Source organism: Acipenser ruthenus, chromosome 16 (assembly GCF_902713425.1).
Source record: "Acipenser ruthenus chromosome 16, fAciRut3.2 maternal haplotype, whole genome shotgun sequence".
NCBI classification, from domain to species: domain Eukaryota; kingdom Metazoa; phylum Chordata; class Actinopteri; order Acipenseriformes; family Acipenseridae; genus Acipenser; species Acipenser ruthenus.
In genome coordinates, this window is record NC_081204.1 from 26,973,535 (window position 1) to 26,998,814 (window position 25,280).

General features: G+C 39.0%; 2 protein-coding genes across 2 annotated transcripts; one reads left to right on the forward strand and one right to left on the reverse strand.

Annotated features, from left to right (window-relative positions):
- Positions 1 to 12,938: 12,938 nt before the first annotated feature.
- On the reverse strand, positions 12,939 to 16,907 carry LOC131697799 (cis-aconitate decarboxylase-like). The gene is made up of 6 exons (XM_058989215.1): positions 16,783 to 16,907; positions 16,544 to 16,604; positions 16,153 to 16,340; positions 15,800 to 15,892; positions 14,849 to 15,054; positions 12,939 to 14,513 (listed from the first exon to the last, which is right to left on the reverse strand). The coding sequence occupies exons 1-6, from the start codon at positions 16,798 to 16,800 to the stop codon at positions 13,589 to 13,591; spliced, it is 1,491 nt and encodes a 496-aa protein (XP_058845198.1). The 5' UTR covers positions 16,801 to 16,907; the 3' UTR covers positions 12,939 to 13,588.
- Positions 16,908 to 17,149: 242 nt separating this feature from the next.
- Positions 17,150 to 24,826, forward strand: LOC131697798 (uncharacterized). The gene is made up of 11 exons (XM_058989214.1): positions 17,150 to 17,159; positions 18,698 to 18,872; positions 19,241 to 20,707; positions 21,101 to 21,193; positions 21,325 to 21,429; positions 21,866 to 21,975; positions 22,169 to 22,366; positions 22,504 to 22,666; positions 23,236 to 23,401; positions 23,697 to 23,791; positions 23,893 to 24,826. The coding sequence occupies exons 2-11, from the start codon at positions 18,716 to 18,718 to the stop codon at positions 23,976 to 23,978; spliced, it is 2,640 nt and encodes an 879-aa protein (XP_058845197.1). The 5' UTR covers positions 17,150 to 17,159; positions 18,698 to 18,715; the 3' UTR covers positions 23,979 to 24,826.
- The last annotated feature ends 454 nt before the right edge of the window (positions 24,827 to 25,280 follow it).

Consider the following 25,280-nt stretch of genomic DNA (forward strand, 5'->3'; position numbering starts at 1 on the left):
TGCTGCCTGCCTGAGATGCATTCAGGGTCTTAAGTTATTGTGAAGTAGCTGCCTGGTTTGTTTCAAGTTATTATCATTGTTATTATTTATTATTTTTATTTTATTACACATTACCTTAACAAGTTGCTCTTCTTCAGTAAAGACATGTTTTCCATGCAGAGTTTCGATAAAGGACACTTCAGAAGCAATTCATGTTCAAAGCACTTTTTTATTATTATTTGGCTTACAGTACCAAAATAAATAAGTCAAAACAAAGTGAAATGAAATTCTGCTTCCCTCTCTAACAAAAATAGTTCCAGTGTCACACTAATATCTGCTCTGTTGGAAAATAAAACTTAAAAAAAAAAATAATAGTAATAATAATTATAATATTAATAATAATAATAATAATAATAATAATAATAATAATAATAATAATAATAATAATAATAATAAAACTGCAGTCTTTTTTTAAGTAAATTACCTTATACATGTGTATGTGTATATGTCTAATTGATTCATTATTGTAGGGTTACATGTAAAAATACTACAGCATAAAACATTATGGAATGTATACAGCAGCTAAGGTCGAAAGTTTTGCATCACCTAGAATTTTAGGATTGAGTCCAAATTAAAATAAAGTGCCTATATTAGCATAATTTAGCTATTTTATTTAACATAATGTAATCAAATGATCTTGCAAAAGTCTACCAGAAGCCATAATAATAGTACAATATTTCACATTAGATTTTGAAATGTCAACTTTTTGTCTCTTTCTCGTTAAGTTTGGAAAACTATGAAGCGGTATGTAATTTAATATGTTAACGTAACATTATTAGCCGGTTTCAACTGACTTTATGAAGCAAAATGTGTTCATTCTACATGGCGATGCAAAAGTTTTGGCCATACAGTAGCTGTAGTATAGTATAGTAACTGCATGCAGCCTTTCTTTTGAAAAAAAGTCCCTGTTCATGTTCATTTAAAATAAATACATGTAAATCTGTCTAAAATAGATGTGTACTGCCTGGGAATTCAATACCATGTGCTTTCTCATGCATGATTACATTTGAATTGCTGACAGTGTATCAATCTCTGAGATTATAATGGAAACACATTGTGTAGAAATGGAAATGGAAATTGAAAGCACATTTTAATAGGATGTTTTCAAGCAACATAATTGATTTCTAAAATGTTTTCCTTTTCAAAGTTGACTTATATCATGGGAAAAGCATTGCAAAGTGTAGTTTAAGACAGCAAAAAAAAGGTATGATACATGGCAAATTAAGGTAAATGCATAGACTAAGTATGACAAACTGCAAAATGAATGTGCATTGTATACACAAGACAAGAGGTATAGGAATGTTTGGAAATGCTGCTCTGTGATTGCTTGATTTCTCATATGTGATTTATAATAATTGGGATAGCCACTTATTCGGGATATTTTTCCTTCTTCCAAGGCGTCCCGATAAAGTGACGCAGACTGAATTAAAGTAAGGTACATTTAAACCTACTTCCCTTTGGGGTAAAATGTCTCTATGTATGTGTAATAAAATACTGCTCTTAAAATGCAAGTGGTGTCCTGACTGATATGCAATCACAGAGTTTGTAAAATAGCCTGGGGAGCACTGTTACATGATGCTCATCGAATCATCCTTGAAATTCAAAATGACAAGACTAATGAAAGGCACAATAAAAACTATATTGCAGATTCATCTGGCTGTGGCTGATTTGAAATGTAAACGGTTTTTAAATGCAAAAAACACACCAGGCAGAGAGAATTGACGCACGGCCCCCCTGGTTTTACAGGCAGCTAAAGGTGATGAACTGGAATCACTAGGCCCACTCTGGGTCTGGCTCTTAACTCCTCAGCTCTCCCACGGGGACAGTGTGTTTAAAATCAATATTCATGACAACTTCATGCTCCTTCATTACTAAAGTAAGCATGAAGCTCTGCCAAAGCTCAGTAAATTGCTCAGATGCTTTTATACTGCAATGCCATAAACATTCAACTACACATTTCATATTCATGAACATAGTGACCATCAGCATCATGAACTTTGCTTATGAACACGTTACGCATTACTAATAGCAGCTCATGAAATGTCTTCATCTTAAATATTATCAATGTACATATTCATTATAATATATTATAACCAGTAAAGAATACTGTCTGGGGTAATTCTGGGGGAACTGGTAGGCCCCACAAATTACTGGTGACAACTGCAGCTTTCTGTTGAATATATATAGGGCTTCTGATTTTTTGTGTTTTCTTTCGACTTTTCTACTCTCCGTTAAAAATTCAATTATACCTGTTAAGCCATTTGTGTATCTCAATCACAACTGAGAATCGTGTTAATGGTAAAACTGATTTAATTTACAGGGTTTTTCTACGAAACAACTAAATGGGCTCATTTCAAAGCAGAAGCGACTCCTCTTTATTCATGTAAATACAGTCAATTGTAATAAAGTGTGTCCAGCATAAATTAAAGATTAGTCGCTTATTAACATGTTGCAATCTAGTTTGTATGTTCTGCTTCTGCTTGTTAATCAAAAAATATATATATATATATATATTAAAGAGTGTTTATTTAATGAATGCCACTAGATGTCAGTGCAGTCTAAATTCTTTAATGATGGTTCAGCCTCCAAACAAAAGGAGATCTGAAAGGAGCATTACATTGCCATAACAGATCATTTGGTGAGGGCTAACACATCCAAAGTAGCACATTAAACACCTTAACTATATAACTCATAAAAAAGACAATTCCCAGATATCCTATTCACCTTCCTTTAATGCAAAACTTACTGCATGAAGACATACACAGGAGACACAAGACCTCAAAATGATCAATTACCGGGAGATAGATACATGCACTTTGATTTTGATTCCTGTTCGAGAAAGGACCTTCCTAGGCCCGGTGCCTTATCTGTACAGGACAAACTGTAGAAGAACCAAAGAACAATGTGGTTTATTTTAATGATTTAAACAGATTTTAATACTGCCACCATATCATTTATACAGCTGATTTTTCATGGACCTCTTTTTGTTGTGTTTTTATTGTACAGTATGTATGAGCTATTTAGATCCACCACAGTTTAGATCATTAAAATAGGCCCCATGGTCTGCATTGCACCTCACTGAAGATTGGGGGCATTGTTTGGAAAGTGATGGTACTCATCAACACCAGAGACTAGGACTGTAGCGTTAAAGGTGCGAGGACGATCTGGGTCCTGTAAGAAAGAAAAAAAAAGAAAGGTTTTCAAATTACTTTTAAAAAGATTGTGAATGTAGTGGGATAATTAACTGCCTTTTACCTATGGGTTTAAATCCTGTGTTAATGTTATTAATATATATATATATATTTTTTTCTTAGCAGACGCCCTTACCCAGGGTATGCTCTTACCCTTACCCAGTTGTATACAAAAAATTCATATCAAGAATTACAGCACAATTAATGGCAAGATGCAAAATACAATGACTTCAGTCCTAACAAGAGCAAATACAAAACACAGTACGATTTGATATCGGGGCAGTTCAAGACCAGATAACAGTGTTGATAGTTACATCAGGGTTAGATACGAGTGCAAGTGAAATACAAGATACTACAGATTGGGTTAAGTGCAGGATTAAATACAGTAAAATAGGGAGCAGATAAGTGCAAGTTAGAGTGCATTAAAGGCAGAGTGCTATATTGTCCAGAAGGGAAGAGTTGAGTTTTACATGTGTTGTCTGAAGAGGTGTGTCTTGAGGAGGCGCCGGAAGGTGGTCAGGGACTGGGCAGTCCTGGATGCGAGCGGTGATCCGGAGTCAGTGGAGTGAGCAGAGCAGTGGAGTAGCGTGGGAGAAGTGAAGGCAGGAAGCACGCCAGGCGAGCAGCGGAGTTCTGGATGAGCTGGAGCTCACAAGTCTAAGCGAATGTTCCACTGTTACACGGTATTAAACTGTAAAGCAGGTGAAGCCAACAGAAACAGCCTCGCACGACTTTGGGGATTAAGGAAATCAATTTTGCTAATATTTAATCTACACTAAATGTAACCTATGCGTTAACTGATTAAAAATGAAGAACCACTCAATGATTGCAAAATTGCAAGGCAACAGAAACAGACTATTAAGAACCACTCAATGATTGCAAAATTGCAAGGCAACAGAAAAGTTACATTTACAGAACATGAAGCTTAAATATGTTTTACAATAAAACAAGTATGGAACAACTATAGGGTAGAGTCTTAGTGTCTCCTGACTTTTTAAACTCTACTTTTATAGTTTTGTGGCCACCCCCCCGTCTCCCATCTCAAAAGTGATGTGCTTACCTGAACAGGATAGGCAGAGGTTGGCACATAGCGAATAACGAAACCACAGCGCCTCCGAGTGGACAGGTTGGGCTCACTGCCATGGACTGTCAGACCATCGTGGACCTGGGGTATAAGAGTGAGTATAGCGCCCTCTTGTGCCGACAGGAGAATTTCTTGTGAATTTTACTCCTTTTTATTGAGTATCCAACATTTTTTATGTATAAAAAATACATAAAATTTCTCAAGGATGTCATTTTTTGGTGGGGATGTTAAGCTTTCTTTTGATACCAAATGCACATATGTGTATATATATATATATATATATATATATATATATGCAGTATTATCAACCACTGGAAAAGGTCAAATGTTGCCACGGCGAATTAGTGAAAAATCTTCATGTTATATATATATATATATATATATATTGAAACATTCTGACGGGAAAATATGGTATGCTGTGATGAATAAAATCTCATTTTAAAGCGGTAGTGATGACAATATCAGAGATTTCACTGTGAAGCATTACTATGTGTTGCTACCTGTTAGCAATGTGTGCAAAGCTTAAATCCCAACTGCAATACTGGTATGGGTTCTATACACTGAAAAGACTGAAAAGACTATGACCATATGGAACATTTTTTAAACTTCCATACTAATGTACTCAGGTACTTTTTACCTGTCATCATTACAATAGCTAAATAATAAGTTTTGGTTAAAATTCGTCCTCATACTTTGCTATAAGATTATCAAATAACTGTGTTGACCTCCTTCTAACTTGCACAGTGCATAAAAAAGTCTACATCTGTACATGTTGATTACTGTACATGTTGATTGCTCCTAGCATTAATAAATTGTAGGGCTAGCATCAAATGCACATATTCATTATATTAAAGGAACCTGCCTTCTAAGCAGGTGTAAGTACTATTTATTTATATTTTAATTTGTTAACCAGGTATGGTGAAAGGGAACAAGGGTTTTTTTAAGGACCCTGGCAGCAGCTATAGAGAGATAAATACATATGAGCACCATTTAAATGTGAAAAGCAGCTAAGATACATCTAAATAAATAGCAATATACAATAAATGCAAGAAGAAAAGGTGTGAGTCGCAGTACCTGGGATGACCTGCAGGACCCCATTCTCTCAGTCTACGTCGTCCAGGGCCAGCCACACAGAAGCCACTGAACCCCCCTCAAAACCCCAGTACCTGCCATTCAAAATCACACTCAGGGTCAGTGATGATTTAAGCATCATCTCCACAACTACAAGACCCCCCAGCATCATTGCATTAACAAGCACCCTCTTATTTTCTTGTTTTAAGGTTAAAAAATATTAGATTAAGTCTAATGCCAGACAAACTTCCAGTTGAACTGTGACAAAAAAAAAAGACAGGAGCACTTTTCAGTAACCAAGTTTGATTCAATAAACAATACAGCACCTTCATTATGTCAGTGTTTAATGTAGACATTTAATCAAAGGTGCAATAAACAGGATTGCTATAAAAAAAAAACCTTAAAGCTTTGTGGCCATTACTTTTAAAGGGAATGTGGAAAGAAGTTTGTAAAGGGAAGTGGTTACATTTGCCTCTACACGTAATGCACAATATCGCCCTCTGGTGGACATGAAACAACCTTGTGGCCAATTATTACTATAATTAATAAACTTCATTCCATACATGTGAATATGTGTATAACATGAGGCATGTTCACCATAATAATTGTATTGATATTTTTCTACACTACTAACCTGATATCCTGGTGCCAGGCAACAAAGGGAAGCCCGTGATTATGCTGACCTCCACAGGGGGCGCTGTGATATTGCAGTTCCCCACAGGGAGTGCTGCTGTTCTGTTGTTTTCCACAGGCAGCTTCGGGTATTTGCAGATGAAGCGTGAATCAAGGAGGATGACGTTGGGTCCCAGGATCCCCTTGATTGGCTCCAGCACCTTGGGATGGGTGGCCAGAGACATCACCCAGCGGTACTTCAAGTGCACGGTATGGAGACTGTACTGGGCATACTCCAACCCTACAGTGGAGAGAGTAATAGAGGTGAGGACAGGCACTCAGCAGTGCATTCATACAAGCCATGGCAAATGAAGAGATTTTACATTTATTCAAATTGTACAACCAAACAACATCCTAGGCATATACTCACCAAACTCCCTCTCCAGTCTACTGAAGCCCTCTGTAGCTCTCTCCAGCTCTTTGGGGTCTAGCACTGGCACCCCTGTTAGGAAGCCACGGTTGCAGTAGGTGGCACACAGTTCAGTCAGGGAGGGGGTCATTGTTGAGTTGAATTGGAGGTACTTACAGCTCCAAGCTCCCGCCCTTGTTTCCCTCAAAGCTCGCTCTCTTTGTTTCTAGTTTACTCTGTACTGTCTCAACTGACTCTCAGCACTTCCAGCTCACTCACTGAGCTCACTCTGTACATGCCCAACAACTTAGGAATTACTCTTCCCTTGCTCAAACTTCACATTCACGCACACAGCTTATGCTATGCAATGTGAGTTCTCTCTACTCTCTTCAGAACACAGATTCTCCTGTTTTCAGAACAATACTCACACCCGCTTGACCTGATCTCACTTTTTCCCAACAGCACACGTGCCACACTTTGTACACTCCCACTTTGCAGGATTTCTGCTCACTCTTTTAGCACTTAATGTTCACTTGCCTAAATCTCTATTCCTTATCTAAACTGGCTTTTTTTTAAAAAAAACTCTCTCATTCTGCGCACTCTTAGTTTACACAATACAATTTTAGCTCACACTCCAAGCCCTCTGTTCCCTCACTCGCCATGCTCACTGTTTTTTTTTTTTTTGTTAAATCTCAGGTCACCCAACTCAATTTATTTTCTAGATCCCCTTGTGCACTATAGCTCTAGTGCAGTATATTACAATCACACTGAGCTCACCCTTTCACTCGTAGTGCACTCTGTAAACTGGCCCACTCTCTACCCTCACAGCTGTCTCCTCAAAGTCAGAGTCCCAGCAGATCCAGGGGCTGCTTTTTAAACCCCGCTGGATCATTTTTTGAGTGTTTACGAGTTTTTTATTTGATAATAAAAAGACAACACCTGAATTTGCTTTAACAGATGAATATCTGCATTACATTAAACATATGAGTAATTCATTTATAACTTCTGGGTACAGGTGCTTTTTTCCAGCTAGTCAACTTCCTTGTGTCAAGAAAGTGGAGGAAGCCAATTACATTGTTATAGATTATTGCGGTCAATGCTTTTTCTTTTGATGCACATGTTGCTACTGTTACAATTACATGTTTTTATATAATTTGGCCAGAATTTACATGTGTACCGATTAAAGCAACTTTATATCTGATGTGTAGGACATTCACATTAGCAGTTTTGTTGCAGATTTAACATTTCCCTTGCATCCAGAACCTCTTGATTCTGTAACATCATACTAGCACTACGATGTATGATCGATCAGTCAAAAGAAGAAAAAAAAAATAAGCCTCATGGTTTAGGAACTTACAAATCTTAGAGGGTTGCTCACCAAGAAACTAAAGTATTACTGCTTTAAAAAAAACTAGTATGTTGGCGTTTGTAATTTTGATTTATGGTTATCCGTTGCATAACGCCTGTCTGATTACTTTAATCTACCTACCATTTAAATTTAAAAATAGAAAACAAAAGAAAAGCACAAACATGCTTATGAGATAATAAGTGTGCCACTAGCTATGCTGTCTATATGACATCATCTTCACCTATTCACACCTAATTCAATTTGCTTTAAGTTTTTTTTTAGTGATGCTATTATGATTTACATATTTTGTATGACAAAGGGGAAACTTTATGCAGTTACAGAAAACCCAGTTTTTCTTGCTTTACTGGTAATATAGGTTACATTGTGTGCTTATGTAATGATGGTATCTGGGTCTCTGGCAACACATATGCTGGCCTGTTAGATTTAAAATAGAAGTTTTGTGGTCTTTCTTTAAAACTCTTCAAAAAGGGCATTAAAGTCAAATAAAGATCCCTCTAGTCCATAGGTTAAACCTCAGTTCAGAAATTCAGGTTTTTTTCTGAGCTTTTTGAGAAACGTTAGTTAGTAAACCTGATAAATACATAATGATCAAAGCAGAAAAAGCAATCACGAATGAGACAAAACAAACCCAGGAGTCTATTTCAATGATCTAAAGAGTGGCATATGTAAATACCCCTGCTCTTTATCTCAGTGTTAACCCAGCTGGGATTTACTTACAGTATTAACATTACAAATACAGTGTGACAAAGTCGTGAAAAATCTAGATTTACATTTTTAAAATAGACCCCATAATACAATATAAAAGAGAGTGTTAATCATGTATTCTCCTTGTTGCTTAGGTTCACTTTGCAAATTAAATAATTTCAGTCATTACATCCTGGTGGCTTTTTAAAAGAGAAGTTTAAACAAGCCCTCCCCAGACTAAGTGTACAAATTATCTAAGAGGGGCGTCTAGTTTGTGAAGTGCATAAAGTTTAAAGGAAACAAAAACTAAAATAAGTAAATAAATAACACATTGATGAAGCAAAATGAAAGAAAAGGAAGAATGACAAATAAACACCAGTGTAATGAAGAGGTGAAAATGAGAGAAAGGGGGGTAAGGGAAATGTCTCTGGGGATATTTTTGTTTGTTTGTTTTCCAAATGGTTAACAAACTCTTTACTTAAGAAAAAATGAGCACCACTGTTGGTCCAGTTCAGGAAATGGCAAGGGTCTAGAAAGGGGATTTTTAAATGAGGCACAGATTGTAGCAGGGCAGCACGTATGTCATACTAGAAGGGTGTTTGAGGAAATACTGTAAAAGAAGAGTAATGGAGAGTCCTGCATACCTTCACTGGGTGGGTGTCCTTCCCCTGAATGCATCTCATCATTTACATATACAGTGCCTTGCAAAAGTATTCAGACCCATGACCAATTCTCTCATATTACTGAATTACAAATGGTACATTGAAATTTTGTTCTGTTTGATATTTTATTTTAAAACACTGAAACTCAAAATCAATTATTGTAAGGTGACATTGGTTTTATGTTGGGAAATATTTTTAAGAAAAATAGAAAACTGAAATATCTTGCTTGCATAAGTATTCAACTCCCACACATTAATATTTGGTAGAGCCACCTTTCGCTGCAATAACAGCTGTAAGTCTTTTGGGGTAAGTATGTACCAGCTTTGCACACAGTGTCGGAGTGATTTTGGCTCATTCTTTTTGGCAGATTTGCTATAGGTTGTTCAGGTTGGTTGGACGACGCTTGTGGACCGCAATTTTCAAATAGTGCCACAGATTCTCAATGGGATTGAGATCAGGACTTTGACTGGGCCACTGTAGGACATTCACCTTTTTGTTCTTTTTTTCCACATGGTCAACAGACTCTTTACTTAAGAAAAAATGTGCATGATGAGGAAAGTCAGCGTGCAACAATCTCTGTCAGTTCAGGAAATGGCAAGGCTATAGAATGGGGATTTTTTTTTTTTTAAATCAGGCACAGATTGTAGCAGGGCAGCACGCATGACATACTAGAAGGGTGTGTGAGGAAATAGTGTAATGGAGAGTCCTGCATACCTTCACTGGGTGGGTGTCCTTCCCCTGAATGCATCTCATCATTTACTCATAAGCTTCCCGAGGCAATGTAACACAATCCCATTTTACTGACAACCTTTTACTATTTACAAGTGTTTTATTTGATAATAAAAAGACAACACCTGAATTTGCTTTAACAGATGAATATCTGCATTACAAATTACACCGTGTAACAATTTTTTTTTTTTTTTTTGTTCCTGGTTAGTAAGTGTTATTTCCTAATTGCTTATGCCTCAAAAGTATAGAAAATGGCTATTATTCCCCACAAACTTTGCTTTTGTGACCAGGGCAGTGATATTTTGAAATGTACCTATTTTCCAGAACATTCCAGATAGATTCAATGCTGAGTAAACTTGGAGTAACTTCTAGAACTTTCTAGGACTTTCCAGTAATATAAATAGTAGTACACATACAGGGGCCTTAAGCCCACCAGTTCAGTTTAGTTCCAGCTGCCTAAGTGGATACATATCTGCATTTTTCTGAGATGGCATCAAGAGGCTGCAAGCATCCGGCAGACGCATTTTGAGACTTCAAAATGGTGGCATTCCTGATGGGTCTCCAAGGCGGTTTTACCAAGTTTCCATGCTATCTTTGCCTTTGGGACAGCAGGGACACCAAGGCGCACTACCACAGGCGGGACTGGCCACAGCGGACCCTTGTTCTCTGTGGGGAGGAACAACGTCAAGTGGGAGCCACTGGTGGACCCCCGGAAGGTGCTGTGCCACCACTGCACATCAAATTTGGCCTTATGAAACAATTTGTCAGAGCTCTAGATAAGGAGTCGGCAGCCTTCAAGTACCTTCAAGACTTCTTCCCTAAGCTGTCTGAGGCAAAGGTCAAAGCCGGTGTCTTCGTCGGACCACAGATAAAGAAGATCCTGGAGTGCAATGAATTCCCCAAGAAGCTCACTAGTAAGGAGAAAGCGGCTTGGAACAGCTTTGTCGCAGTGGTTCGGGGATTCCCGGGGCAATCACAAGGCCGAAAACTATGTGGAGCTGGTTGAGACTCTGGTGAAGAACTACGGCACAATGGGCTGTAGGATGTCCCTCAAAGTCCATATCCTTGATGCTCATCTTGAGAAATTCAAGGAGAACATGGGAGCGTACTCGGAGGAGCAAGGCGAGCGCTTCCACCAGGATATACTGGACTTTGAACGCCGCTACCAAGGACAGTATAACGAGAACATGATGGGAGACTACATTTGGGGGCTGATTCGTGAAAGTGATTTACAGTATAATCGTAAATCTCGACTTCTACTCACTTCTAAATCTTTTGTAGTCATTTTTGTATTACTTTAATATAAATACATGTTAATTTGGATTCATATGTTGTTTTTTTCTGACTTTATGTGAACGAAAAGATACAAATTCGCCTGTTTTCTCATTGGAAATAGGTAAATTTCAAAATATCACTCCTGGTCACAAAAGCAAAGTTTGTGGGGAATAATAGCCATTTTCTATACTTTTGAGGCATAAGCAATTAGGAAATAACACTTACTACCCAGGAACAAAAATTGTGTTACATAGTGTTATCTAAGAGGGGCGTCTAGTTTGTGAAGTGCATAAAATTTAAAGGAAACAAAAACTAAAATAAGTAAATAAATAACACATTGATGAAGCAAAATGAAAGAAAAGGAAGAATGACAAATAAACACCAGTGTAATGAAGAGGTGAAAATGAGAGAAAGGGGGGTAAGGGAAATGTCTCTGGGGATATTTTTGTTTGTTTGTTTTCCAAATGGTTAACAAACTCTTTACTTAAGAAAAAATGAGCACCACTGTTGGTCCAGTTCAGGAAATGGCAAGGGTCTAGAAAGGGGATTTTTAAATGAGGCACAGATTGTAGCAGGGCAGCACGTATGTCATACTAGAAGGGTGTTTGAGGAAATACTGTAAAGGAAGAGTAATGGAGAGTCCTGCATACCTTCACTGGGTGGGTGTCCTTCCCCTGAATGCATCTCATCATTTACATATACAGTGCCTTGCAAAAGTATTCAGACCCATGACCAATTCTCTCATATTACTGAATTACAAATGGTACATTGAAATTTTGTTCTGTTTGATATTTTATTTTAAAACACTGAAACTCAAAATCAATTATTGTAAGGTGACATTGGTTTTATGTTGGGAAATATTTTTAAGAAAAATAAAAAACTGAAATATCTTGCTTGCATAAGTATTCAACCCCAACACATTAATATTTGGTAGAGCCACCTTTCGCTGCAATAACAGCTTTAAGTCTTTTGGGGTAAGTATGTACCAGCTTTGCACACAGTGTCGGAGTGATTTTGGCTCATTCTTCTTGGCAGAAGAAAGCCAACAAAAAACACTGCTCACAGAGCCAAATAAACACAAATACCTCCACCAAAGAAGTAACAATTGTCTCTTTTCTTTTGATACTTTCTCCTTCGCTTACTTGCTTGCTTAGTAGCTCGCTCACGCTCCTCCTTCCTGCGCACCCACCCAGGTCAGCAAATGCTGCGGGTTTTTATAGATGTGGTCATCTCCGGATTAGCAAACACTTAATCAATCTGGAGATGACGAGTTTGCACGAGTTTATGGGGGTGGGTTTTTAACATTAACAAACATTCACCCGTTCTAAATCAACACAAACAATACATTTAAATCATACAATAATAACATCATTTGTTGCTGAATGCATGTCAATGCATACCCTGCATTCGTCTGTTTCACCCGCTAGACACAAATTACAGCACCAGCTCAATTGGAGCTCCAACTCTTAGCTAATCAACCTCTATCCCTCAGGGATAAACCACACCCGGAATTGGGGAGATTTCTGGGGAGATAACTATTTTGTTAGGTGAGGAAAGACTTATTTGGGGAAGTTTGACAGGTTATTTACATTCCCAGATGATTCTAGGTTAGGTAGAAGCTGGCTGCAAACACTAATATTAAAAATGATCCCATAAGTTTACAGAAAAGTTCATTTGAAGTTTAAAATGTTATTATTTTTGGTTAGGACATTTCTCATTGTAGTCTCACACTGCAGTTTGTCTATTGATGTAATTTGAAGGAGAGGAAAGTAAATATACCCTTGCATGAGCAATTGATTTCAAAAGAGAACACTTCATTTTACCAATTTATTATCTGCAGTATATACAATACATTTATATCACTTAACAATGAAATTACTGTATTATTGTACACCTTAAACACTGTAAACTAATAATCTTTTTCAATTAAATAAAATATAAACACCAAAACAATTACAATTGTTTCATTTGTATTATATTTGCACACTTGGGGCATTACACTGATTTCACATTTGATGATTGAATTGATTGAATTGACAGATGATATCTTCCAAACTAGTGACCTGTTACACAAATCAACAGTATTGCAATCCCGATACAAAAGTCTGAAATTACACACAATAAATCTTTGTAAAAGATCAAATAAAATAACAAGAATTCAATAAATAGGGCAATAGTGAGATTCACAGTGCTATCAGAATTGAGAGTATATACATTGCATAATCCATGTGAACTGTGCTTTACTTACAATTGAGTATGACTGGCAAATAATCACTAAAATTCTGCACTATATAACAACAACAACAACAACAACAACAACAACAACAACAACAACAACAACAACAACAACAATAATAATAATAATACAGTAAAACAAAACACAAATGGCATGAAGATCGTTTCCCCAATCATTTCATATTGTTTTCTTCAAGTGTACGTCATCAAAGGATGTCATGAAGCCCTTCACTCCAGGTGCATGGTGAGGTGGGAGCAGTCCTGCATGTCTTCTATGTTCTCCACAGCATCAATGATGGCCTCCACTCTCTCTCCTGGCAGGACTGCCCCAGCGTTGGCCCGGAACTTTTTCAGCAGACTGTCACGACTCAGTGGCTTCCTCCAGTGTCCATAAAAGGTGTCGCAACGACCCTTCAACACATCGCCAGTTGTGAGGGTCACCAGCACCTCTGCGTACATCTTATTGAAATTGGCAGGGTTGTCCTGGGGGTGCTCGACCTGTACTCTGCTCAGGAGGCTGAGCAGCTCAGGACGGTCCAGGAAGGCTGGGCTGAAGGATTGTACACTGACCTCGCCGTCCAGCAGAGCAGTGCAGGCGTTGAACTGGAAGGAGTGTCGGGCCTGGTGCTCGGATTCAGGGAAGGGCCGGTTGATATATTTGGAGAGGGGGATTCTCAGTAGGATGTTCTGGATCATAGAGGGCTGGAACCCCCCTACGGTGTTGACCAAAAGCTCCCGTGCTGCGCACGCTGCGTCTGCCACCCAGTGCATCCCCAGGTGTGCAGGGAAGCGCTTGAAGGCTATGTCCTGGTCCTCCAGCAGGAAGCGGGGATCCTGTTCCACCGGGGAGGGCAGAGCCTGAGGCAGGTAGTCGTTGTAGAAGGCACTAAAGCCAGCGCAGCCTGGGGTCGAGTCCAGGATCAGTGTGCTGGCCTCCAGGCCCCGGGATGCCAGCAGTGCCGCCTCCAGACCAAGTCGGGCTGCGTTCCCAATATGAAGAGGCTTGGATTGAGTGGCAGCATTGGCCATGGGAGCCCCTGCCAGCGAGGCAGCAATCGCCAAGGCGTTTGAGCACTGCGAGCGATCCAGGGAGAGCAGACGGGAGCAGGCAGCAGCACTACCCAGAGGGCCCACTACAGTCGGGGGATGGAACCTGAAGGGAGAAACACTGGCATGACCATCCTGGTAACTGAGAGAGTATTTTACATTATATATGCTTTTAATGGTTTTAAAATTCTGATTTAAAAACAACCTCGGGTAGACAAATGTTTCTTATCATGCCTTCTAAAAAAGGCATGCTAGGAAAGTGTAATAATTTCCAATAAAAACAACATAATCACTGTGAGGCTAAAAAACCACTGAAAAACAGATTAAGATTTGCTTTCAAATTCAAACACGGTCTCATTCATGCTGGAAGAATATTGGCACACTTCCTTCTTGGCAGCACTACAGTATTGTGCCAAGTTTGTTCGGCAGCAGTCTCCTCACCTGTTGGGGATGTTTTGGGCTTCGTTGGAGAACCTCATGAGCCGACCCTGAATCTCAATGCCCACGTTGAAGGCTAGCAGGAGGTCCATCCCACTGGGCTTGGCGTTGCCAGGTAACATCTGAGCAATAGCGAGCAGGGCAGGAAGGACTGCCCCTGAGGGGTGGGTGGCTGGGTGCCAGGTATCATCGAAATCCATTGAATGGACCTGCAAAGAAGAACGTGCGGGCACAGTAAGCACCTGGTACAGTGTGATCTCCACTGACATTCCTGATTGTGAGGAAGCCTGGCAGTGCCCCATCTTTCTACAAAAGAAACCTCAAGGACATGAATACAAACCTGAGCTTTCACTTTTCAAAAAAAAAAAAAAAAAACAACAGGATAAATGGAATGTGTCCTGAATACAGTCACTCCCTGATGGGCAAATATCCAGTATAATGAACAAATTAAATTATTTAAGTATTATATTTAAACAATTAAGGCATTACATTGGTTTTTAATTTTCTGCATTATGAAAATGTTTAGCCTCAGATCTCAGAAGTTTTTCTCCTTTGACTTTCTCATAGAACTACTCCTTAATCATCTGTTAAGTAACCTGTAAAGTGCTCTTGTTTGCTTTTCTCAAACAATTACTTAAAACTTGAGATAAAACAAACGTTTAAACTATTTTATGTTGAAATAATAACACATCATCTCTTACAAGATCTACTGATTTGTGTATGTACTGTATATACTAACATTTTGGAATGCTGTATTTCAAGAGGTGTTTTCACGGAAATTAGTTGCAGGCAGTGTAATGAGGAAATGACCAGCCACAGACATGAGCTGCAGAGCTCGTCAGCTGCTAGAATGTGCTCATTTCATGGACTACATTTTTACAATTTGAAAGGGCTGAGCACTGTGTAAACAAACCTGACATTAAAATATGCCAGCCAACAAATACACTGACTTACCGCAACTCCATTGACAAAGGCTGCCAGACTTGGAGAGAGTCTTGTGTGTCTTCGACCAAAGACTGAACTGATGTAATCTGGAGCATACATTTGCTGCAAAGAGAGTTAATCACAGATCATTATAGGGTCTCAATGTTCTTTTAGATGGAAACAAGCAAGTTAAATTCTTGATTATCATCACCCTGGTTTGACAATGCAAACCTCAACTGGAACGGTGACTGTTCAAAGAAACTTTTCAAAAATGGGGTAAGTACTGAAGGAATGGTTGATATTAAAATTGTACAGCCAGGGCCCACTTCTTTGGCCATCATTTTAGGACCATAGCCCAGTGTAAGACTCAGCTGAAGGATTACCTGGCAGTGCTGCAGAGCCAGCTCAAAGACATGGGAGCTGCTTCCCAGCAGCCCCACCCCGATGCTGTCCAGGATCATCCTCTTACTGCGGTGCAGCACAGTGTCTGACAGCTGGCCTGGGTGCACCAAGTGGATGAACCCTCCAAAACTGCTGGTGATTGTCTCCTCTGGGGCAGGTCTTTCTTGCACTGCAGGACAACAAACAGCAGATCAGTCTCTGCCTGTGCTTCACTTTAGTATTCAGAGCATCAACTCTACAATAATGCACTAAAATAACAACACTTAAAGACAACTGGGTCCATTGAATTGGTGATGGTATGAAATCCTGAAAATTAACGTTATTTACACAGTTTTTTTTTTTTTATTAAATAGCTTTTTAAAAAATGTTTACCTTCAACTGCAGATTTATGTAGAAGTCGCAGGCAGGAAAAGTGCCTTGAGGTTCTCTGAAACTAATTTAAAAAGGGAAAAAAATGAAATAAAATCAATATGATATATGACAGAAAATACTACTACGACTACTATGACTACTAATACTACTACTACTACTACTACTAATAATAATAATAATAATAATAAAATAAAAAATAAAAATGCATACATTTCTAAGAGTTTCAGCGCAATAATTACCTTGAGTGCTGAGAGCATGATGGTGTTCAGTAGATTGCTGTGTACAACAAAGTTCTGTCACTGAGCTGATATTTTGCTGTGGTTCCATCCTCTCTTTATATTCTTTCATACCTGGATGCTGATCGTCCTCCAGGTTCCAAAACCCCTCCTTCTTTTAGTGAAACTATTCAACTAATTGGGGGGATTTTTCTAATTTGACCAGGAAATGGGTTATGTATTGACCAAGAAGTGGTCTGGAATGTTGGGGAATAACCCTCTTTCTGTTCTGGGAGGACACTTACTGAGAACTTGGCACTGGGAGACTCCTCCCCTGCTTGAGAGAGAGGTTCTATAAAAAATAAACTCTCACCTCCTAAAGTTCACACCTTGTTGGCCAGGTACTGTAATACCAATCTTGTTTCATATTTTTACAGTTAGACAAATGCTTGTTTGATTATATAGAAAATATTTAAATGTATTTGTTTAATGTAAATTATGTTATATAGTGTGTGATCATTTTTTGTATTATTAAAAATACCAACTGTATTTTAGTTAACTAGTAGAAATGTAGATTATTATAAAACATATATATCAAATACTGCATGCATTTGGGGCGCCCATCCTCATGAGTGTGTTAATAATTATTATCACATACCATACAGTATATAATAAAGGAAACACAAAGACTGCGCAGAATATTTCCTTTACAAACACTAAAGATAAATAGATCAAAATGGCAAACTTTTTCATAAACCAGTATAATTAATGTATTACGTTTTTACGTGAACAAACAGTTAAGTTTACAAAGTATATATACAGTGTGGGTAATATATTTCATTAAAAAAAAAAAGATATATATCATTATAATCATTTGCATTCATAGAATATCTACATGGTTATCTGACATATGCTTTCATTAGTCACCATACTATATTGAACTATACTGTACTGAACAAGTATGCTTAAGACTTAAATAAAATGCCTCTGTCATAAACTGGCACTGTGGAAAATAGGTTGTGTTTTTGAAAAGACCACTTAGTTCAGTTTACTACTGACACAGATTATATTACCCACAATTTAATAAAAACATGTATTTATTCATTTATTTATTTGTTTGTTTGTTTGTTTATTTATGTAGTTTGTGTATATGTATATACAAATAATGGGGTGGATATCCCTTTTTTTCTCTTAGTACATGGTTATGCAGTTTCATTTGTATGCTTTATGGTGCATTAAGTTGGTACTGGTATTGCTAACTGTTCCTTGGCTGGCAGGCAGACAGATCACTGATAGCTAGATTCAGGAATGTCCTCATGCATGTCGACACTCCTGGGTGTTTTGTTCAAGCCTTTTCTTCTTTTTCAATAGCATTGTGTATCAGTCATGCTTGTTTAAGGAAGTAGTTTGACTCTGATTTTGCGATCAGCTGTTCAGTGTTTACCATATAAATCAGTCAGATGTGCATATGAACTCCAAATCACTTTAAAGGAAAAGCAGACAATAAACATTTTGGTGTATCCATTTAAATTGTTTATCTGGGCAGTACCAGATATCTAAATGGAACAACATTACTGAAATGCCAGTTTCTCGGGTTTGTTGTTGCTGAAAGATGCTGAGCTCCAGTCGAGCTGACAGGCTGTGATTGGCTGATTTGGCAGTTGTGGGTACAGACTGGTTGCTTTCATCGCTACAAAGTATTGATTGGCTGTTTGTGGTGGATAATACAATAAATGTGTACCAATTGTGTCTTTGTTTGGTATTTGCTGTCCAATAGAACTAAGCTTTCATTACGGCAAGTCAAAATGAAAAGCCGGCTCTTGCACTGATTGATTTTAAGTTTGATTCACAGTTGATGCTGTGACGTTCCAGTGGGCACCGTCTCATAGAAGCCTGCTAGAGTTGGCTGAGTGTACTCAATTGTTTTCTAATTTGACAGAGTTTTGACGTTAAGAAGATGGCGAGTGCAGATGAATTTGCGGCCATGTTCTATGGAGAGCCGGGGGTCCTGGGCCTCCTGGCCAATGGAATCAGTGCTTTCCTCGTTCTTCTGCAGAACTTCAACGGAGCACAGACTGGTGTACCATCCCAGGGAGTGGAGCACATTCTGGCTGGTAAAAACACAATCTATCTGTGTCTTAGGCAAAAAAGGATTCCATGTTCTCTAAACACCAATTCATCCTGTACTGATTTCTTCTATGATATTTAAGATGTTTCTTAATATTGTATTACTCTTATATGCTTCAATACAGTCTTACAGACCATGGGTGTAAGGCTGAGGTGCAGCAAATAAAGTTGGTATTCTATTAGAAAAACAATATGAACATACAGTGACCCTGTATGCTAATTTTTTAAAAAAGAAAAGAAAGATCTTCAGCACAACAATAGTTGGACCTGTAATAGCACAGCTGATAATTACTTTGAAGTTTGTTTGTTAGGTGACCTTGCTGGACTCTGACTTCTACCTATCTACATTTCACAGGTGTTCAACTGATTCTGATTGGGGGGGTAACTCAGCTGTTGGCTGGGCTCCTATCCTTCCGGAAGTATGATCACTTAAGTGGGACAGCCTTCATCGCATTTGCTGCTCTCTGGGGCAGTTATGGGTCTACCCGTATAGTCCTGGGTGCCTTTCCACCCTCTATTAACAGCACCAACATCACTGACCAGCTATATCCAGCCAACAGCACTTTTCCAAATACAGAATTGGCTACTCCACCAATCGGTCAGTCTGCTATAGCAGGGTTAATCGCTTACATTTCCATCTCATTTATCCTGTCCTTCTGCTCTGCCACTGTAAACTACATCATGCCTTTTGTCTTTGGGGCCATCACCTTGACGCTGATCTTTGAGGCAGTGGGGCTTGTCGGGGGGTGGGCTCTAGTGGTCTCCGGGGTCCTGGAGCTGGTGATCCTCATGTGTGGGCTTTATGGAGCGGCAGCCTTGCTCCTGAAAGGTGTCACGCAACGTTACATCCTCAAGGGCTTTGGGACCCCCCTTTTTGACGTGCTGCTCCTGGGGACGGCCAATAACAGCAACTCCCAAAAAATAGGGGAAGAAAAGAAGAAGAACACCCAATATGCTGAACCCATGGCACTGGGCTACCTGTGCGACACAATCTCTCCTTTCATCTTTGCCTTCTTCTGCTTTGGCTACCTACCTTCCTTCTTTGTGGGCACTATTTGGGTCACTATCAACGCTTTCTCCCAGCTTTTCTCCAGTTACTATGCCTACCTCCGAAAAGACGTCTACCACACAACCAAGTTTTGTCTGCACAGCACCTACTGGCTGGTGAAATCATGGGAGGAGTTTGTGCTGTCAGTTCTCATCGACAGAGAGGGAGCGGTCAGCGGGCGAGAAAGGATGGTTGGTGACTGGTTCTTCCTAGCGACCGCCATTGTTCTCTGCTTGATGTCACTCAACATGGATGTGCTAGAGGTGGCCCATAACTTGCTATTCCTCCTGCTCACGGTATCCACAATCTCCCAGATCCCACTGGGGGGCTACTACATCTTCTTTGGGGTGATCTGCAGCTTGTTCACAGCCCTGTCTCTCTACGGTACCTTTGCCCGACTCATCAATTCCATAGGGGAGAAGACCTTGATCCCTGTTGGGGTGCAGCCACTATCCACAGAGAAGCTCCAGGATGTCCTGGGACTCATCAAACGGTGCTGGGTGAAACCCCAAGACCTCCCTCGCAGCACCGTTACACAGCTACCTGATGCCCTTTTCTACGTGACCAATGGCATAGCTGCCCTCTCTGCCATCCACAGCCAGGACGTGCACCCCACCTTCCTCCATCTCACCATGCCCTGGGTACTGATCCCTGGAGCAATCATCCAGGTTTACGTGAGCCGACTGGGCATCCAGAAGGGAAGGCGCTTTGGGCCCATTATCCCATCCTGCTATGCTGCCATCTGGGCTACCTGGACCTGGTATCGGTTTGCAGGTATGTTTTAATAAGGGGAAAAGGCAATGCCAGTTGTCTTTTTAAGTAAATTCACATGATAACTTTACAGTGATCGACCAATTTGTTATAATAAACCCCTGTAGTAGGCAACAGTCATGTCAGTGGAAGTGCAACCTGTTTTAATTAAATAAAGTGGTTGAGGAAGTATATAGGTGTTGAAAGTAATAAATAAAAGATGTGTGTCCCTGTTGTAAAAAAGAGTAGCTCTGTTTGACTGCACACATGATATAAGGATTCTAGAACAAGCTAAACACTTTCTATTTGTGAAATCCCCCTGAGGATGTCCATGACTGTCCTGCACCTAATTCATGATTTTCTTAGTTGGGAATGTCTTGCTTTTAAAATTAGTAAAATAATGTCTTTATTTTGTAGGTGTGTTACTTGGCATTTCTACTGATTTTGCTGGTGGATTCACAGCTGGGGCTGTAGCATTCTTGGTACTTAATGGCTTCCTAATGCTTATAGGTAAGTAATTTTAATGGAATTGGATCTTCGTCTAACATTTAGGGGTTTGTTTAGTTGGAGTGAAAAGTGTCAGAGTAAATGGATGGAAAATATTAATGTGTGTTGCTGTGTGTTTTCCTCTCTTTCTCAAGGTGCCTATGTAAATGTTGTGCTGCTGTTGCTGACTCTTGTCATGGAGGTGATTGTGGTGTGTTTCCTGCTCTCCACACTGGGCAGACTGCCTTACCAACTGGAAAGTAAGAGTCTCCCCTTCTCCTTCCCCAAAGTCAAACCTGGAGCAAAGATTAACAGCAACTTGTTATTTAAACAATTTGAATTAGGAAGGTAGACATCTATCACCCGAACACCACACATAATGGCTAATAATTTATCCTTAATGAAAACATATTCTGTGTTTGGATTGGCAATCAAACAGGTTAAGTTCTTGACTAAATGTTTTCCTTAGACTAGAGTATTCATCTTTGGCTTTTGATTGAACTGAACTCAACAGATCCTAGAATTTTGGTTCACCCACAGTTCACGCATGGCAATCTCTCCTGTTTCTCCCCAATGTTACCATTGTTGGGTCTGTTTTGTTACACACATGCACTACCTCTATGGAGCCTGCCTGTAGACTCCAGTACATTTTCTTTCCAAGGATGGTGATAAAACTAAGTTGGTTTTCCATTACAGTTGCGATGCTGGCCATCTTCTCTTTGATCTGTTTGTATGGTACTCTGGCCTCCCTTGCAAATTCCATCTTCAGAAAGGAGCTGCTGCCTCTCGGGCCCCCATTGCTGAAGGTAAAGTTGTCATCCAGCTATATCGGAATTAGTTTTAAAATAATGTTTTTTTTTCAAAATAATAAAGATTTTTAATAGATCCTTAAACTAAGGTATGTCCACGAAGCCTTTGAATTCCCAGTGGTCATTACAAAAGTGCTGAAGTGGATTGTTGTAGATTTGAGCATGCTTTTAAATGCACTCTTTCTTATAGGCTACACAGGAAAAAGCTGACAAAACTCCCCCTCCTCCTCCTTGTTCCATCGCCACCTCAAGAAAGACCAGTGGGCTGCTGAGCATCTCAAAACTCCTGGATGCTGGTGGGGTCTGTGGTATTCCCACTGATACTGTGTACGCATTGGCAGCATCCTGCAAACACCCACAGGCTATAGAGAAGATCTACAATATCAAGGTATGGACTGGCGTATTTATGTGTTTGTTTGTCTGTGCTGTACAAAATAAGCACTCAAGAGTTCTTTTGCATGGAGGCAGGAGTAGAGTCACTTTCCAGAGCCATGCTCTCAGCTCACACTTCTGTCCCTCTTTCAGGATCGCCCACAGGAGAAGCCCATCTGTATCTGCATCTCCAACTTGGAGCAGCTGTCAACTGCCAAGCCCCCCTTCAGCCCCCTGCTCTGGGAGTTCATGAGGAACGTCTACCCAGGAGGCATCAGCTGCATTGTCAAGAAGGGCGAGTGGCTCAATAGGCTAGGTGAGTTCAGACAGGCTCTTCCATCTAAAGGAAATGATCCCTGCCACCGTACAGGCAGTTAGGTCAGCTACCGTTTGTATGTATATAGGATTTTACACAGTACATTTTTGTTATTTAGTTGTATTACTGATATTACTGGCAAATGGAAAAAAAAACTTAAGTGTAATATGAACTATTTAAACACCTGTTAATTTAATGAAAGTACTTTAAAACTCCTGTTGAAAGTTTAGTTGTATGTTTCTAGTTTTGTAACATTAATAGATGTTTTTGTCCTTCCAAAAATTGGAATGTATAATTTAGAGAAAAAAGCGAGGTCTGTGTTTCAAATCCTGGCAGTCATCACTGCATTGGTCTAATAGTTTATGGGTGTTATGGCAATTTCTGTGTAAAACCACAGGTGACTTCACTCTCCCTTTTATAGCACTGCTACATCTGTTGACTCTTTTACTCATATGGAAGGCTATCATTTGTTTCCTTTAAGAAAATCCAAAAACCTGTGTGAGTTTAGTTTGTAAGAGAGGCTCTGTCCAAAGACCCACGCTCACAGCCTTCTCTTGGTTCTGGTTTAGGAGTCGGGGCAGCCTATGACAGAGTGGGGACTAAAGAAAGCATCATGATCAGAGTCCCTGACCACACAGTGACCGCCCATCTGTGCAATATGACTGGACCACTGGCCATCACTTCAGCCAATCCAAGTGGAGAGCCTGATAGCACACACCATGACATGGTGATAACGTAAGTATTTGTGCTGTATGCTAATGACCAGGTGACAGCCACAACAGCAGCCGTTAAGGAAGATTCATTTCTATTCTAATTGTTAGATACTATATTCATGGCAGTGTGAGGTTGGTCCTAATTATTGAGCGTCTACTGGGTACTAATGGGAAAAAAGTGTTGTATCATGGATACATAATATTGCATGTTAGAATAATATTTACCTGCATTAAAGGACCTACTGGGCTAGTGTAGGAAAGCTAATATTTTGTAGTCACTGTTATAAATGCTATAATTTCCTTTTTGTTTCCCACAGGCGTCTCGGGCACAAAATCAGTGGGGTTCTGTGTGACGGAGAATCAAATGAAGCGGTCGGTTCCACTGTGGTCAACTGTTTGAAGATAGATGAAGGTATTTCCTTGATATTTTTCCTGTTCCCTTTTGTTTAAGGCAGCCTGGACTGAGAGCTTTTTTTACTGAACACTGTTACTCAGTTTTATTTTCTCTTTCAGGTACAATCACTATTATACGAGAAGGCTGTTTTCCTGCTGCCCAAGTTAGACACATTTTTGAAAAAGTCAAAAATTCCATGGAGTAAAGACAAGGAACACTCACTACAAATAACATTAACGTAGTGAATCACCTCTCAGGATGTGAGAAGTGTACTAGCTGGTGAAAATGTGAGCAGTGATCTTCAATTATGATGTAGTGACATCACTAGGATAATAAATTATTATTATAGTATTTATAATTATAAAAACTGTGCCATTTAATTTATTCTTAAACTTGTTTCTGTGAAGACTGGCAACATTTACTCCTGAAATGAAGATTTCAAATTTTACAGTCCACATTTGTGAATAATGCATATATTAATAAAGTTAATAAACATTTTGTGTGTGCATATATTTAAAACACTTTGATGGTAAATTATAATACAATTTGTGTATGCTATGTACTTTATGTAATTATATTTGTTATAGGTTTGTATTTATAAACTAATAAAACAAATCAAATAATTTGGTGAATCTTACCCCTGAATGCTATTTGCTATGATTGTCTCAAAATCCTGGATATAAAAGAACTGGTCAAGCAATTAAATGCATAGTATAGGCATTAGAAAAACATGGTTGTTAAAAGTGTTAAAAAGTGTTAAAAATTATATTTGTCGGGGTGACATTTCTGTTTTGTATCTGCTGTGAATTTCCTTCCTTAAACATGTACTGTTTTATTTCATAAGACATTTTTAATACTGTGTATATATGTATATAGATATTTTTTTTTCTATTCTTATAAAGTATACTATGTCTAGGAAGAAGTGACTGGATTTTGAATCTGTAATTAATCCTTGTTAAAACTGTATAAACTGTTCAATGTCTTATAATTACAACATTTATTCTGTGATTGTCCTTATCAATGACCATCAATAAAGTATAATTAAGACTCAAATGACTAATACTTGAAACTTAACAAGATTACATTTATTTAATTTCCAAAGCACAACTTACATGTATTAAACTTCCATTACATTTAGTTGCAGCATCCAACAGCAGATTTAAGATAATGGCCAGGTTACCTGTTTTCTGCTGGGAGGTGATGGTATATGATTCCTTCACATGGTGGATAGGAGATCTGGAGATGTTGGATTCATCTTGGGATGTCTCACTACCCTTATATCTATACTGAAAACATGTTTAAAAATAAGATGAGGCCCCTTAACTATTTCCTTTTAGCTTTTCTCATGAAACTGGTCATAAACCAATTTCTGTCAAACAAGTCAATATGTTTATATCCCAGCCATCACCTTACAATATATACCATAGGTTAACTATCGGTCAGTGCATATATATTCTCCTGCCAAAGCTTGATATAATACATCTGCCGAAGCCTGAACGCATCTTTG